The 14,942-nt window shown below is 38.0% G+C and overlaps 1 protein-coding gene across 1 annotated transcript; it reads left to right on the top strand.

Moving 5' to 3' along the window:
• The first annotated feature begins 4,904 nt into the window (after positions 1–4,904).
• On the top strand, positions 4,905–9,371 carry fabp3 (fatty acid binding protein 3, muscle and heart). Its single transcript, XM_028037047.1, has 4 exons — positions 4,905–5,084; positions 7,132–7,304; positions 8,874–8,975; positions 9,057–9,371. The coding sequence occupies exons 1-4, from the start codon at positions 5,012–5,014 to the stop codon at positions 9,108–9,110; spliced, it is 402 nt and encodes a 133-aa protein (XP_027892848.1). The 5' UTR covers positions 4,905–5,011; the 3' UTR covers positions 9,111–9,371.
• The last annotated feature ends 5,571 nt before the right edge of the window (positions 9,372–14,942 follow it).

Raw genomic sequence — 14,942 nt, 5'->3', positions numbered from 1 at the left:
TTTTTTGTGGATGCAACAAAACGGATGGTGTGGAAAAACACTGACACAACCAGATGCTGTCAGGTTTGTACAAGTTCCCAGAGTTTTTTGGGTTTTTTTAATTGTAGCAATGGTCAGCATGGCGCAACACTTACGTGTTAGTTTCATCATAACACAGGATATGTCTTCAGATATGGAGGCCCTTGATTCTGAGTCCATATGACTTTTTATGTTGCTTTTGGGGTCATGGCTTCTTCCTCACCAAGTGGCGTTTCAGACAATGTCAGTACAGGACATATTTCACTGTAGGTGACCAGGCTAGTTTGTATTCACCTTGATTATGTTTTCTAGGGTAGCTACACATATTTAGCACCATATTCAATCAATCAATCAATCAATCAAATTTTATTTGTATAGCACATTTCAGCAGCAAGACATTTCAAAGTGCTTTACATCATTACAAACACAGAAACACAATGCAACATAGAATCAACAATCAAAACAAAGCATTAAGTCAAGTTCCATCCATAAATTTGTAATTGATTACGTTTCAAATACAATTCTAAACAGGTGGGTTTTTAGTTGAGATTTAAAAGAAGTCAGTGTTTCAGCTGTTTTACAATTTTCTGGAAGTTTGTTCCAAATTTGTGGTGCATAGATGCTGAAAGCTGCTTCTCCTCGTTTGGTTCTGGTTCTGGGGATGCAGAGCAGACCAGAACCGGAAGACCTGAGAGGTCTGGAAGGTTCATACAACAACAGCAGATCTTTAATATATTGTGGTGCTAAGCCGTTCAATGATTTATAAACTAACAACAGTATTTTAAAGTCTATTCTTTGAGCTACAGGGAGCCAGTGGAGGGACTTTAGAACTGGTGTTATGTGCTCTATCTTCCTGGTTTTAGTGAGAACGCGAGCAGCAGCATTCTGGATCAGTTGCAGCTGTTTGATTGATTTGTTCGACAAACCTGTGAAGACGCTGTTGCAATAATCAATACGACTAAAGATGAAAGCATGGATGAGTTTCTCTAGATCTTGCTGAGACATTAGTCCTTTAATCCTGGAAATGTTCTTCAGGTGATAGAAGGCCGACTTTGTAACTGTCTTTATGTGGCTCTGGAGGTTCAGGTCAGAGTCCATCACTACTCCCAGGTTTCGGGCCTGATCGCTGGTTTTCAGTAGTAATAACTGAAGCTGTGCATTGACTCTAGATCGTTCCTCTTTAGGTCCAAAAATAATAACTTCAGTTTTGTTTCTGTTCAGCTGGAGAAAGTTTTGGCACATCCACACATTTATCTGCTCTAAGCATCTGTTCAGTGATTGGATGGGTTCTGAGTCACCTGGTGACATCGTAATGTAGAGCTGTGTGTCATCTGCATAGTTATGGTAGCTAATATTATTTCCTGTTATAACCTGAGCTAGTGGGAGCATATAAATATTGAATAAAAGGGGTCCTAGGATTGAACCTTGGGGTACCCCACATGTGACCTTTGACCTCTTTGAGGAAAAGTTTTCAATTGAAACAAAGAAATCCCTGTTCTTTATGTAGGATTTAAACCAGTTAAGCAATGGACCGGAGAGTCCGACAAACTCTCCAGTCGATTCAGTAATATATCATGGTCAACAGTGTCAAAAGCTGCACTGAGGTCCAACAGAACCAGCACTGTGGTTATTATTGTAAGCTCTGAGTCACACAGCTCATGTTTATCCTGAAAAATGTGATGGAGAGAAATTATTATTCTGGTTATACGTCCATTTAATTATTTAAACAAGTGCATGCAGCAACGTTTTCCTTTTTGAAGTTCGCAGTTCTCTTCTTGATGCTTTTTTTGGGACTTTTCATGTGGAGTCTGCAAGGAAGCAGCATTTTTAACGAGTTCCTTTCCCATTTAATTCAGTTTAAGCTTACAAATTTAAGTTATTATCACCTGGGCTTTTGCAAACATGTTTAACGGCAGAGTAGAGCATCCGAACAGTTCAGTCTTTTATTTAGCATATCACAAATGACCTAAATCAGAAAATATTTTAATGTCAAAACAGTGAGAAAAAATAGTTGCCTACTCATTCTGAACAGAACACACTTTATGTGGAGGTTTTTGTACTCAAAGTTGTAGAACTTTTAAAACCTAAAAGGACGCCTGTAAGTTGAGAACCCAGATCTCAGTAATGTCAACCTTTCACCTCCTCTCGCTCTTCCTCAGATTTTTCCATGCGTCTCTCTCACACCTGTTTATTAACCATCAAGCTCCTTCACGCCACATTGTGTCAAACATACACGTGTCATTTTAGGCACACTTGCAGCAATAAAATAAGTCCACAAGACAGCAAGGGGAGTGGACAGAGTGAATAACATGGAGTGATGATGTAACAATTTTCACTATTGACTTTTTTTTTTTTTACCCCCATTCCGTTTTGGTGCGTCCCTCTGCGGTATTTTAGTTAATGTCATTGTTACACAACCTCTAGAGATCATCTGGCCATGAGTCTGCGGATAGTAAAATTTCATCAGAAAGAGATTCAGATTGAAGGGTGGAACGGGATTTTAGGGTTTTAATTTGGTTTAGGTTAAAAAGGGAGACACAAATTTAAGAAAAGCAAAGATGAAGTTAGTATTAGTAAGAGCTCCAACAATTACAAACACACTAAAACCTTAAACATCTATTTTCAGGGTTCAGTTAAGTTGAATTTTAATAATATAAATTCTCACTAAAAGTCACACCAAGGCCCTTTACCAAACAAACAAGTCCAGTTCATACAGAATCTAACTCAATCCAACTTCATTCAGTTCAATCAATGCACTTTAAACTAATACTAACATTTAGATCCAGGTAATAGACACCACAATTCACTTAACTTAGGATACAATAAATAATGGAAGCCTGTAAATTGATGTGAATCTTCATTTTGGTGCAAAACCTCAGCCTGAGCAAGACAGCGAGACGTTAGAGGGCCATACCTCTGATGGATGGCTACTTCCCTCAAGTGGTTTAAGAGGGCAGACATGAGACACATACAAACGATGATTTTTTTTCAAGACCTAACAGCAGCTTCTGTGCTCTCATAACATCTTTTTAAAATATTTTTTGGCACAAGGCCTTTATTGAACAAAAATATTGACAGGAAACAGGGCGGAGAGAGAGAGGGACATGCAGCAAATGGCCCAATACCAGAAATGAAACCCAGGACAACTGCAGGGAGGACCATATCACCAGAACATAGTACACACTGGTCTGTGAACTGGTCTGTCCAACGCCTCCGCTCTGATATCTTCTTGGACAGTAAGAAGGCCTCCAAAGAGAGAACGAAGGTCCTTTCTGGCTTGAAAGTATTTTGTGAAAAGGTCAGCTGGCAAAATGCAGAGACTCATGTGTTTTTGTAAAGCTTAGTATAGATTGTACAAATTGATTTGATGACCACTTCTTCAATGTTTGGATCTGTTTCTTCCAGGGTTTTTTTTTTCCTAACAGATGATTACACCTGTAGAACATTCTTGCTTCCACAAGGCAAGAGTAGAAACACGTTGTGAGTGCAAAACAAGCTCTATAGCACACCAATCTTCCAGAGCCCCTATCTTCATATTTATGACAGCTCTCCTCACCACCATGGGCCACTGCACTCCTGTGTTTTCCAAGTCTATACACAAACACACATTAACACTTTTGGTCATGCCCTTACAAGTAGAAAAGTATTCATACCACCACCTTCTCCCACTTTGTGACATTAGATCCACAACTCTCTGTGGCCTTTTTGTGATAGACCAAACACAGCAGGGCATAGTTGCAATATATAAAAAAGCGTACCAAAGAAAAATCCAAAAAGTGTAGCATACTGTTGTGTTCGGCTCGCCAGAGCCAATCAGATCCACAGATTGCTGCAGTTACTGCTGGCAGATATTTGGGGTATGTCAGCTTTACACATCTTGAGTATCAGGGTTTTGACACATAGAAATACTTTGATCCAACTCATTGCATGATTAGAGCAATGTCTGTATGTAGAGGGCCATTACCCTGCTGGAAGTTGAAGCTTCCCTCTTGTCTCAATTTTTTTATAGACCTTACTTAACATGTTCTGTATATAAACTCTGACCAGTTTTCTCTTTGCATCCTGTTTACTCATTAATATTCTGCATGTAAACCTCTGAAACCTTGACAGAACACTTGCTTTGATACTGAGGATAAATTAGACTCAGTTTACTCATCGACTGACACCTTAAGGATTTTCTTTAGGGGGATCAGAGTAAAGAGGGGTGGATACAAATGTGCGCCACTCTCAATGATTTTACTTTAAAAAAATGTTGAATAGCAGTGTTCTTTTCCTTCCACCCATGCACTACTTTGTGTTGGTCTATACAATCCAACAAAACGCATTGATATCAGTTGATGCAATTCAACAAAATGTGAATTAAACACATTTGTTGTGTAAAGAATGATCGAGAATGAATCTGAGAAGACAGCCATGACACTTTTCTAGTGGATTGGGGGGGGAATCAACCTCTGCCCATCCTCCACTCAATCTCAATCTCCATCTGTTTTTTTTTCTTCCCTCGTTTGTCTCTAACAGTGAAGCCTTATTCATGGTCGACCCTCTTGCCCCCATCTCCTTTAGTCCCTTTATTCCACCAGCCTGGGTTTCTTTATGGCTCTTTGTGATCCTCTCTTTCATACTTCCAACATTAACGCAGCAGTTTGATTAAATAAACCATTGCCTCAGAGTTGAGTGACTTTATAAATTAAATGCATAAATAAATGGGTAAAAAAAAATAAAAATCTAAAGAAATAACCTCATGAACATGCAGTATCAAGCAGCGTAATGTTGTCTCCACCTCCTTTCCTGCTCTGCTCTACACGGGCGGCTGACATCACGAACAGCCGGTTTGAAACCGACCAGTCAGATTGCAGAGAGAGAGCCTGAGCTGCTGAATAAACTCTCCTCTTTCTGTCTCCCTCCTCTCTCATTCCGCCGCTCCTCTGCCTCGCCGCCGACTGCTAACCCTCTTACAAGCCCCGCGTCCTCATTTCACCACGCAGCTGCAAACATGGTCGAGGCTTTCGTGGGCACGTGGAACCTGAAGGAGAGCGATAAATTTGACGATTACATGAAAGAGCTGGGTAAGGAGGATTTCTCTGTTTTAGTCCGGTGCACGTTTATTGAGTGCGAAGCGTGTGCGCATGCATGCGAAACGGGAGAGAGGATGCAGCGCTGCCAGGGCTGCACGCGAACACATGCGGCAAAAAAGAAAAGGCTGCGGAAAGATAAAGATCTGCGTTTAGGTTTTAAACGCTCCGAGAGGCGGCTGGTGGATGGATAGCGTGGGTAAAATTAAATAATTGTGGTATCGCAAACGAGGGAGGAACCTAATTGCATAATTAGGGGTGGGGGTGGAAATGGGATTTAAGAGTGGGTGTGTGGAGGAAAGAAAAAAAAAAAACACGGGAGAAGACGGAAGCCAGAAAAAGGGAGGAAGAATGGTGGACCGCATGGCCAGAGGGCTGCGAGTAAGGGAGGGGTTCTCCTTTGGTGCAGAAAAGAAAACCCCAACTGTGAAGGCGATGAATGGTCTGCAACTGTCTCTCTTTCATTCTTTCGCACATGCGCACACGCACAATTGTGCATAATGTGTGACCCTAGCTAACAGCTTCTCATTGTTTGCCACCATGATAAGAGTTGCATATCAAAATGACTCGGACATCATGGAGTTTACAGAATATTAAGATGGCAGCAAAGTCTTCCACATATGTGCTGGTTTTAGCATCCAGTGCTGGAACAGGTGCGGTGAATTTTACAACCGTGACGAACTATTTGACTTTGTCAAGAAGATTGATGGTCCTTGACCTGGCAGGATCCCCACCATTGACCTGCCCGCTCTGTTTCAGCTCAGAAACCATTGGACTCTTCAACCCTTTGACCCCAGTTGTTGGCTCAATGACGCATCTTGCTATGTCAAGTTCATCCACAAACACGTTGTTCTGCTTGTAAGCCTTATTGAGAGCAGGTTTTCTTCTATGGCAGAAAAGGGAGTGAGTCAATATTACCCAATCACATAAACTCCTTTTATCCCTAATGCTCACACACCCCCGTTCTGAGAGCCAAGTCGGCAATCATTTGCTCTCTCGCATGTCCAGACAGGAACTCTGGTCAATGGGACCCCACTGTGTTTAAAGAACATGCTCCAGGCCTGATAGTAGTCAAATAAAGATTACAGATTGTGCCATTTGAAGGCACCCGGGGGCCAAATCCACAGCTTCTGCCTTAACCTTGTATCAACAGATCCCACTGACTTTCTGTAAATCATCTGTAAATGAAAAAGAATTGGTTTCGGGAGAACATGTTTCAACAACCGATACGGCTATTGCTTCATACTCTTTACTTTTGTTTTGCACATTTTCCTCTCTGCCTTTTGGATTTTTATATGTTCCAATCCTAACTTTGGACTTTTTCATCAGAACGAGCTTCAGCTGTCCAAGTGTAATTTTGAAGCCAATTTAGCTGTTAAATAGTCACCCATAATTATTGGGTTTTAGCATGTAGTCATTTCACCTAGGTTTTAAAATATCAAAATATATCTTCTCCCATCTTTATTAATTTGACAAAGATAAAGGGAAAATTAAGTACGTCCTAAAACAAGTCACTCAGTAAAAACTCAGCTGCACAAAGTTGGCCCTATCAACTTTACACTGAATATCTAATTTACCAAATATATAATTTTTTTAATTGAAACACCAGATGTTTATATCCATCCATGATTAAATGCTTTTAAGACTTTTCTTTTTTACTTTTAGGAGAAGCTTAATTTGTATGTTGTCATGAAAGGAAATATTCTGCTGTTTAAAGATTGACTTCAGAGGCACCCTATGCTAAACACACAGAAGGGGGCCCGGTATAGAACCCTGTGGGATGGCGTAGTGTAACGGGTCTGCTAATAAATTATGTAAAATACACAAAAACATAAAAGTGCACATTAATACCTCTGAAAATTCATTGTTTTCAGGAAACTGTTGACATGAGCTTTGCAGAGTGGTATTCAGGCTGTAGGCTGGAGAATCCTTCAGCCTTGGCATTACTAAATCTAACTGTATCTGGGCAATTGAAATGTTTTCTCTCTCTTTTTTTTTTTTTACTTTCCCTGATGAGTTGCATTGGTTTGTTTTTGTTCAGGTGTGGGCTTTGCAACACGCAAGATAGGCAACATGACTAAACCCACCACAATTATCTCTGTGGAAGGCGACACGGTGACCGTGAAGACCCAGAGCAGTATTAAGAACACGGAGCTTTCCTTTAAGATTGGAAAGGACTTTGACGAGACCACCGCAGATGACAGGAAGGTCAAGGTAAGAGGTCAAAGGCTTTTTAGTTCTTTAATTGACTAGAATATAACACTCAGAGGAGGGGCTGTTGTAATCGAGTAATCTAGTGATTATTCTTACGATTAATTGAGTTATCGGATAAAAAAAAAACCGATAAAACATTTTTAAATTTAACATGACAGCAATATTACTATTGCATACTTACATCAGTCCAATTTTTCACAGTTGAGCTTCCCTAGCAATAACTTTTCTGTAGTTTAGAAAATTAACCTGTAACTATAATAGCTCACTTTCTAAGTTTACCTGAAGAAAAGTTATACAAATTTAATAATTCGATAATAAAGAGGCAGGCTCACAAATACTAAAAATAGTCTATTCTTGGTTCTAATTTTAGTTCTTCTTCAGTCAATTTAATAGATGACCTCAGTCTATCCGGTCACCTGCAGCACCTTTTTATAAGTGCTGTTGTAAAATAAGATGGATAGGGGAACAAAACACTTTCTGCCCACGGTGTGTGGTCTTTCCTATGACGATGGAAGTTAGCCATAAAGATTTGAAGATAAGACGTTAAGGTCAATTAATTAAAATGTATTTGAGCTTAATTTTTAGCATGGGTAATGTTAACTAACATTGTTTTTCCTTTTTAGCAGATAGTATTCTTTAAAAGATTTACATTTAAGGTATTTCATAAGTATAGTTTTTCCTTCAGGACAGAAGAAAAGTTCAAGTAAAAGTTAATTTGTAATATTAGCATAAATATAATTTTTTTCTATTTATTTGCATAAATAGAAAAAAAGATACAGTACAGACCAAATGTTTGGACATATCCTCTAATTCAAAGGGTTTTCTTTATCTTCATGACTATTTATAAGGCAGTAAATCCCACTTATTAACCTGACAGGGCACACCTATGAAGTGAAAACCATTTCAGGTGACGACCTCTTGAAGCTCATCAAGAAAATGCAGAGTGTGTGCAAAGCAGTAATCACAGCAAAAGGTTGCTACTTTGAAGAAACTAGAATATAAGGGGTATTTTCAGTTGTTTTACACTTTTTTGTTTAGTGCATATTTCCACATGTGTTATTCATAGTTTTGATGCCTTCAGTGTGAATCTACAATGTCAATAGTCATAAAAATAAAGGAAACTCATTGAATTAAAAGGTGTGTCCAAACATTTGGTCTGTACTGTATATATACATATTCCTATCCTTTTAGCTTAGCACAACTAATGTAGAGACTTTAAATCTAAAATTTTAAATTTTAGTCAGACTAAAAGTAATGTATCTTGCCAAGCTTATGTAATTTTAACTGGCGAGTTTTTTTAATGATATCTTGTTAATTTTAAAGCAATGGTTCATTGGGAGATGGAAACATAGCTAATGTTTGAAAAATTTACCTTAACTTAATTTATATTAGTGATTATTGCATGATAAATTTTTTACAATTATTTTGCTTAGACTAAAATGGCACTCAAATCTGTTTAGTTCATTAAGTGCCCAAGTAAAGCAAGTGACATCATGTTGCTTTACATGTTGCTTTATTTGTGTTTCCATATTGCCATGTATTAAATGTGTCTCTATTTTTTCTCTAAAGTCCCTAGTGACAATAGAGGACGGCAAGTTGGTACACGTACAGAAGTGGGACGGTAAAGAGACCAGTTTGGTCAGGGAAGTTGACGGAAACAAGCTCACATTGGTAGGTATCATATAATGCATATTTAACATTTATATGTGTTGTGTTTTTTCAGATTTTAATCTCCTCATTTCTTTGCCATAGACACTTAAAATTGGAGATGTGGTTTGCACACGTCGCTACGAGAAAGCAGAGTAAAACCCGCCATGGAGTGTGCTGCATCAGCTGAAGCCCCAAAACTCCGTACGACTCTGTAGTAAGGAGGCCAAGAAAACGCCATGTATGGCTACTAGTCCCCTGTTATTGTACCTTCAGTATTACTGTTACTGTTGACCTTGACTTTGCCTGTTTCGTAAACTTTTCCTTTTTTCTTTTCTTTTTTTTTTGTTTGTCCCTCTACTAAAACACTGAATAAATTCCAATAATTTGTTGTTGTTTTAAATAAAACTGCTGATTGTTGTTGGTTTTTTTTTTTTTTATAGATATACATATTAAAAATACTGTATTTTGCATGGTTCTTAAAAAAACCTTGCACATTTCTGGAATTTGAAAATGTTATGATCTCAAACATTCAAAATAAAAGTCAACAATGACAAACAGGTAAACCAGTTTTTTCTATTCTTTAATATACAGGCTGCTTTTTAATTCATTGTTTAAAGGGCAAGCAGAGGTTATTCACTTTTTTTCTGTTGCTGTTGGACGGATTAATTTTTAATGAAGTACCTCCTTCCAAGGTCATAACTTCCTTAAATAAATGTAATGCTTGTTGAACCTGCTGAACAAGGCTCTAATGTGAACTATACTTACTTGGACCCCAAAGTTGACAGCCAAGTACTGCGTGCAACCACTGTTTCCATAACAATTGGCTGTACTCGAGTTGAAGTTAATTATAGCTCCTAAAAAAACAAAAAAAACCTGTGTGTCTACGTAAGAGTGTATATTTTCCCTTGGTGTGGGGAGATTTGATCAGAGTGTTCGCCCAGGAAGAGGGAAACGTTATGTCCTCTATTTGTGTATTAGGTGTGAGATCTAAATTTGTATCCCTCCCTCTCAGATCATGTGGTAATAACTCAGAGCCAACTGGATGCAGGGTTAAGGGGTAAAAGGGCAGGGAAGGAGATAGTTCATCTCCTGTCTGCCATGGACCACAACTGTTAGAGGAATGTCTTCAGTTTGTGGAGGAAACTGTTGGAAGTTAATGAAAATTAATCATAAACATAAATGTTTCATTGGACTTTGATTTTGTTTATTTCATAGTTCCATTTCTACAGTTGGGTCTAGATTTGACGTAGACAAAAGACAAAACTAGATCTCGCAAAAACCTTGACCAAGTTTAACCAGGTAGAAAGGGTGTCGAATAAACAAATTCCAGTGGGATACTAGTTAAGAAAAAATCATTTAATGCCACTTAATATTCCAGGGTATTGCTTTAATTTATTTGATGCATTTATTGCTCTCAGAACAAAGGAAATCTTATATCCGCTGCATTTTTCTGCAAGTAGCCTAGGCTAATTTATTACATGTAGACAAAAAAGGGTCGGTAGGGAGACCAGTTTGGTCAGGGAAGTTGATGGAAACAATCTCACAGTGGTGGGTGTAATATACTACATATATAACAATTATAAGCGTGATATTTACTCACCTGATCTTCCTCACCTTTGTTAGTAGTAGCAACTTTTTGACAAAGACGCTCTGTATGCTGTCTATTTACTCACTAAGTAAATAAACAGAGGAATTACGTTTTTGGCAATTTTTGAAAATTTCAGTGACATTCAAGTCAAACGTATAGTTCTCTTCTACCAGTGTACCAGCGTAATTACTAGTCCACCACACATGTGTGTCATTAATTAGAGGTGGAGCAACTGAATGGGAGATATTATGAAAGTCAAACAAATTAGAACAGCATAATCTGTAAGATGGAGGATTGTTTCTGGAGTATTTCTACAGGTTTCTTGTGTTTAGCTGATGGGAAAAGACACACTGTTGGAGTGAGCCAGTTGGTGACAGCTCCTGACACATGATGCCACTCACTCCGATTTCCATGTGGCCTGCATGTTAAAAAGTTCAGCATCCATTTCACCAAACATTCCCGGCTGTGAACAGTGGGCGTCCAGCTGAGGTTCAGCTGTCCAACTTAGGTTTTTTCCTCTTGGTCAGATGTTTTTGTGACACCATTAGCGAGTTTACCTGCACCTTTGCTGACCTTTGCTGAGGAGATTCACAAGGCTCAACTCTTTGATCTCTCTGCTTTTCTCTTTTCTTTTTTCTATTGCATTTGATGTTATTTTTTTAAAACATTAATTTTTTCCCCCCATTTTTAAGTAAAATCTCATTGCTGACAGCTATGTTCAGCATCTTCTTGACTTTCTGGTTGACACTAAGAGATGGATGGTACCAAATTTTCTGACTTTTAATGAGAACAATACTGAAGTTATACTATTTATGCCCACCAGGTCCTACTATGGTGACCTTTCCTCCCTCAGAAAACCATCCATTGTTTTCTTACCTTTGCAGGGTTGTGGGCCGACTGGTGTCTATCTCCACCAGTCTATAAGAAAGCCAATGTTACAAATTTTGCTGTGATGGAGGCTCCATCAATATCAGGAACATACATTGGTAAAATTCAGCTTTTTCTAGTAGAAATCAACTCTATCCTGTCAAAAAGAAATTTTGAAACCTTTCTTGGGAATTGTCTTTCTTGCACTTTCTGCTTACAAGCATAAACCACACACTTCTCTTTTTTCTTTTTTTTTTTTGCTACCCCCACTTGTTTAAAGCTCCTTTCTGAATTAATTTTCTTGGTCCTTGCACTTTTTTAAAGTCTCTTAAAAATTAAGTTCCATTTTTTCTGTCTGACCTGCTGCACTCATATTTAATATCTAGTTCCCTCCAGTCGGTTGACCAGATGGTTTCACTTGTCCAATCAGATTCAGAGGTGATGAAGATTGTGGTGTTGTAGCTCCAAACCTATTGAATGCTTTGCCATTGTCTACCCTTTTGTTGAAAAGCACTTTGGTTTTTCCTTGTTGTTGTTTGTGCTTAAAGACAAAGGGGTATGGAACAGTAAACCTGAATCAAAATGTAAGCAATGCAAAGATTTGCGAGGTGAAATGTTAAAAGTTGAGAAAAAAATCAACAAAATATGAATTTTTTATTTAAATGTCCCTTGGATTAGTTGCTTAAGGAAGTCTTCGGACTGACCTGATATCCTTTGCATAAACTTTCATGCAGTTAAACTGACAGATTCAAGGCTGCATGAACCAATGATTTTTGAAGACAGAAAAACTTTTTGTTTGTATTTCATATCTTTCCCAGCCGGTTTTAGCGTCTGTTTTTGATCATCGTCTTCTTGTGAACTCAGGACTTTTTGGCCAAGTTGCAGCTTGTCGGTTGGTGGTTTGAGGGAAAATTAAAGAATGATGAAAGACATTTTGTATCAATCTCTCTATATTGAGTAATTCCCCAGTTCCCCTTGTAAACCAGACAAATAACTTGCAACCAAGACAAAGAAGCTTCTGTGTTCTTTCAGTTGAACATTATCCATTTGTATACATGACTCAAGGTGTTTTGAGTGTTCGTTATTTGTTTTACTGCAAACTCTAGTCACGCTTAAGAGCTTGGGAGGTGTGGCTTCTTTCTCTGATTCTGTTCAGACGAGAAGTTTTACTTTAAACTCCCAGTAGGCATCCCGCAGCTGTTGGAACGCAGCACGTCTCGGCCCGGTGACTCATGAATTGATCCGCACCACGTTGAACTGCTTCTCAGCAGGTTACACCTGTTCTTGAACAGGTAGCTCTCAGTGAACACGTCAAAAGGTGAATTTATTTCAGTAATCCGATTCAAAACGCTATTATCTACACACAGAGAGCGCTATATTTCAGATATTTATTTTTATTGATGTTGATAATTGTGGCTTACAGCTAATAAAGAACCAAAATCCAGAACATTTAATGTTCATTCTGACTGACATGGCTTGTGTGCCGCCTCCAGCAGCACTAAATAATAATTTACGATTTAAAGAGAAAAGCCTGCAACGTTTTTGAATTTAAAAAAAATAATGAACACAAGAGACAAAAAACACTTTTAATAGAAATTGGTTAATTCTGTGGTTCATTTAAACCAAAGTTGAAACTATAAATGATTACAATGTGGTTCATAATTGCAGTATTGTGGATCTTACAGTGTTTTCCCCAGTTACTATTTGTATTCCACATAATCATAAAGTATGGTGACAAAATAAAATGGAACTATAGCTATTACTGCCAAACTGTTCAATTTATACTAATAAAGAATCTATTTTGTCTCTAAAGATGTTGAGATAAAGAAGAAAGCGTACGGAAAATGTGAAGCTTGTGATGAGATCTAATCTTGAGTTTTAAGTCATTTTACCGTAATATATGTCTTTCTGAAGGTCAGTCAGCATCACCTCCAGCTATGCTGAGGCTCTAGCCCAGTAACTCTGGTAAATAACATGCTCTGATTTTATTTTCAAAAAGTACCACTATCTTTCTTTTATTAGCGGAAAAGCAAATATTTCAGTTTCCCTCTAAAATTTGAGTTTCATTGTTTATGTTTAAGTACAGCAATTTCATGTTTAGGATAGCCATAACTGTTATTAATCATTTCCAAAGAAACAAAGTAAAATACAAAACGACTGACCACAACAAGGTTACAACTCTGGCTCTGAAAGTTTGGGACTGTCTATTAGATCCACATGGAGTAAACAAGAGAAGAAGAAATGAAGAGGATTCTTGAGATTAAATTTATTGCCAGTGGGCTGCGCTGGAACTGTTTCAGACCACTGCATCTGGAAATAATCTGTCAAATCTCACAAGCAGAAAGTTGAATCTGGGTCAGTGCAGCGCTGCAAAACATTTTTTTGTAAGTTTCCCACAAACACTTACAAAAAATGTTTGTGGGATTCTTATATTGGTTAAATGGTTCTCACAAACCTTATGTTACAGCAGAAAATCAGAAATAGGGTACAAATGTAATTGGGGGTTTTTCTGTTTGTTTTGTTTGTTTTTTTTACTTTTATGCAAGGTACCAATACCAAGCTATGCATAATTCTGAAGCGGAAAGAAAATTCTGCACAGTTTTCAAGTTTTTTTGGAAATTACCTAAAATATGTGGAGACGATCCGTATTCAGTCAGACCCGCTCTGAGTCTGCGCTTTGTGGAATCAGCTTTTGTTGCAATTACAGCTGCAATTCTTTGGAGCATTTAGCTACACGTGCTTTACACATCTAGAGAACAATATTTCTGGCCATTCTTCTTTGAGCTCATTTTGGGTCAGATTAAATGGAGAACATCTGTAAGTATCAGATTTCTCACTGGATTCAGTTCGGGACTTGGCAGTGAACACATGAATACACGTTGATCTTTATCATTCTACTGTAGCTGTATGGTTGTTGTCCTCCATGTGAGCCTCCGCTCCAGTCTCAAATCTTTTCCAGTTTCTAATTTTGTATTTTTTTTTCTTAATTGGTCTGTATTTAGCTACATCCATCTTCCCATCAAAATTCAGCGTACCTTTACCTTCTAAAGAAAGTGTTTTTACCAGATGAGCAGTATGTCTAGTATAATGTGCACTGCTAGTTTTCTGCCACACAGTATTTTGAATTTAGCCTCATTAGTGCTCCCTAACAAACCTCTTTTACTGAAATAACATTACATTATAAACAGGTGGACTTCTGGAGGTTATTGGTATTGATTCTATTTAATGATTATGAGACTTCTGAAAGCAGTTTGCAATATTGGATTTGGTGATGAGCTTCAGAGTAAATGTGACTGAATACAATAAAAACACAAATCATTTTCATTCTCCTTCACATCTATCCGAAAAAAAACCCATTTAATTACATCCAGTGCTATTTTTAATGTCAAAATATGAAAAATGGGGTGTGAATACTTTTCCTAGGCACAGTATGACCAGCTCTATTTGACTAACCACCTTGCTTGAAAACATTAACTGGATGTGACCTTGTGCTGGTATGTACTCTGGGCCGTAGGGCAGATTTTAACAGCGAC

This window comes from Xiphophorus couchianus, chromosome 13, assembly GCF_001444195.1.
Source record: "Xiphophorus couchianus chromosome 13, X_couchianus-1.0, whole genome shotgun sequence".
Classification (NCBI taxonomy): Eukaryota; Metazoa; Chordata; class Actinopteri; order Cyprinodontiformes; family Poeciliidae; genus Xiphophorus; species Xiphophorus couchianus.
The sequence above is the reverse complement of the archived record's forward strand: the minus strand, read 5'-3'. Positions and strand labels throughout refer to the sequence as shown.

Excerpts from the sequence above, each read along its gene's own strand:
- fabp3 (XM_028037047.1), top strand. The coding sequence starts at position 5,012 with ATGGTCGAGGCTTTCGTGGGCACGTGGAACCTGAAGGAGAGCGATAAA. Across the intron at positions 5,085-7,131 it reads CGATTACATGAAAGAGCTGG|GTGTGGGCTTTGCAACACGC; the intron begins GTAAGGAGGATT and ends GTTTTTGTTCAG. Across the intron at positions 7,305-8,873 it reads CAGATGACAGGAAGGTCAAG|TCCCTAGTGACAATAGAGGA; the intron begins GTAAGAGGTCAA and ends TTTTCTCTAAAG.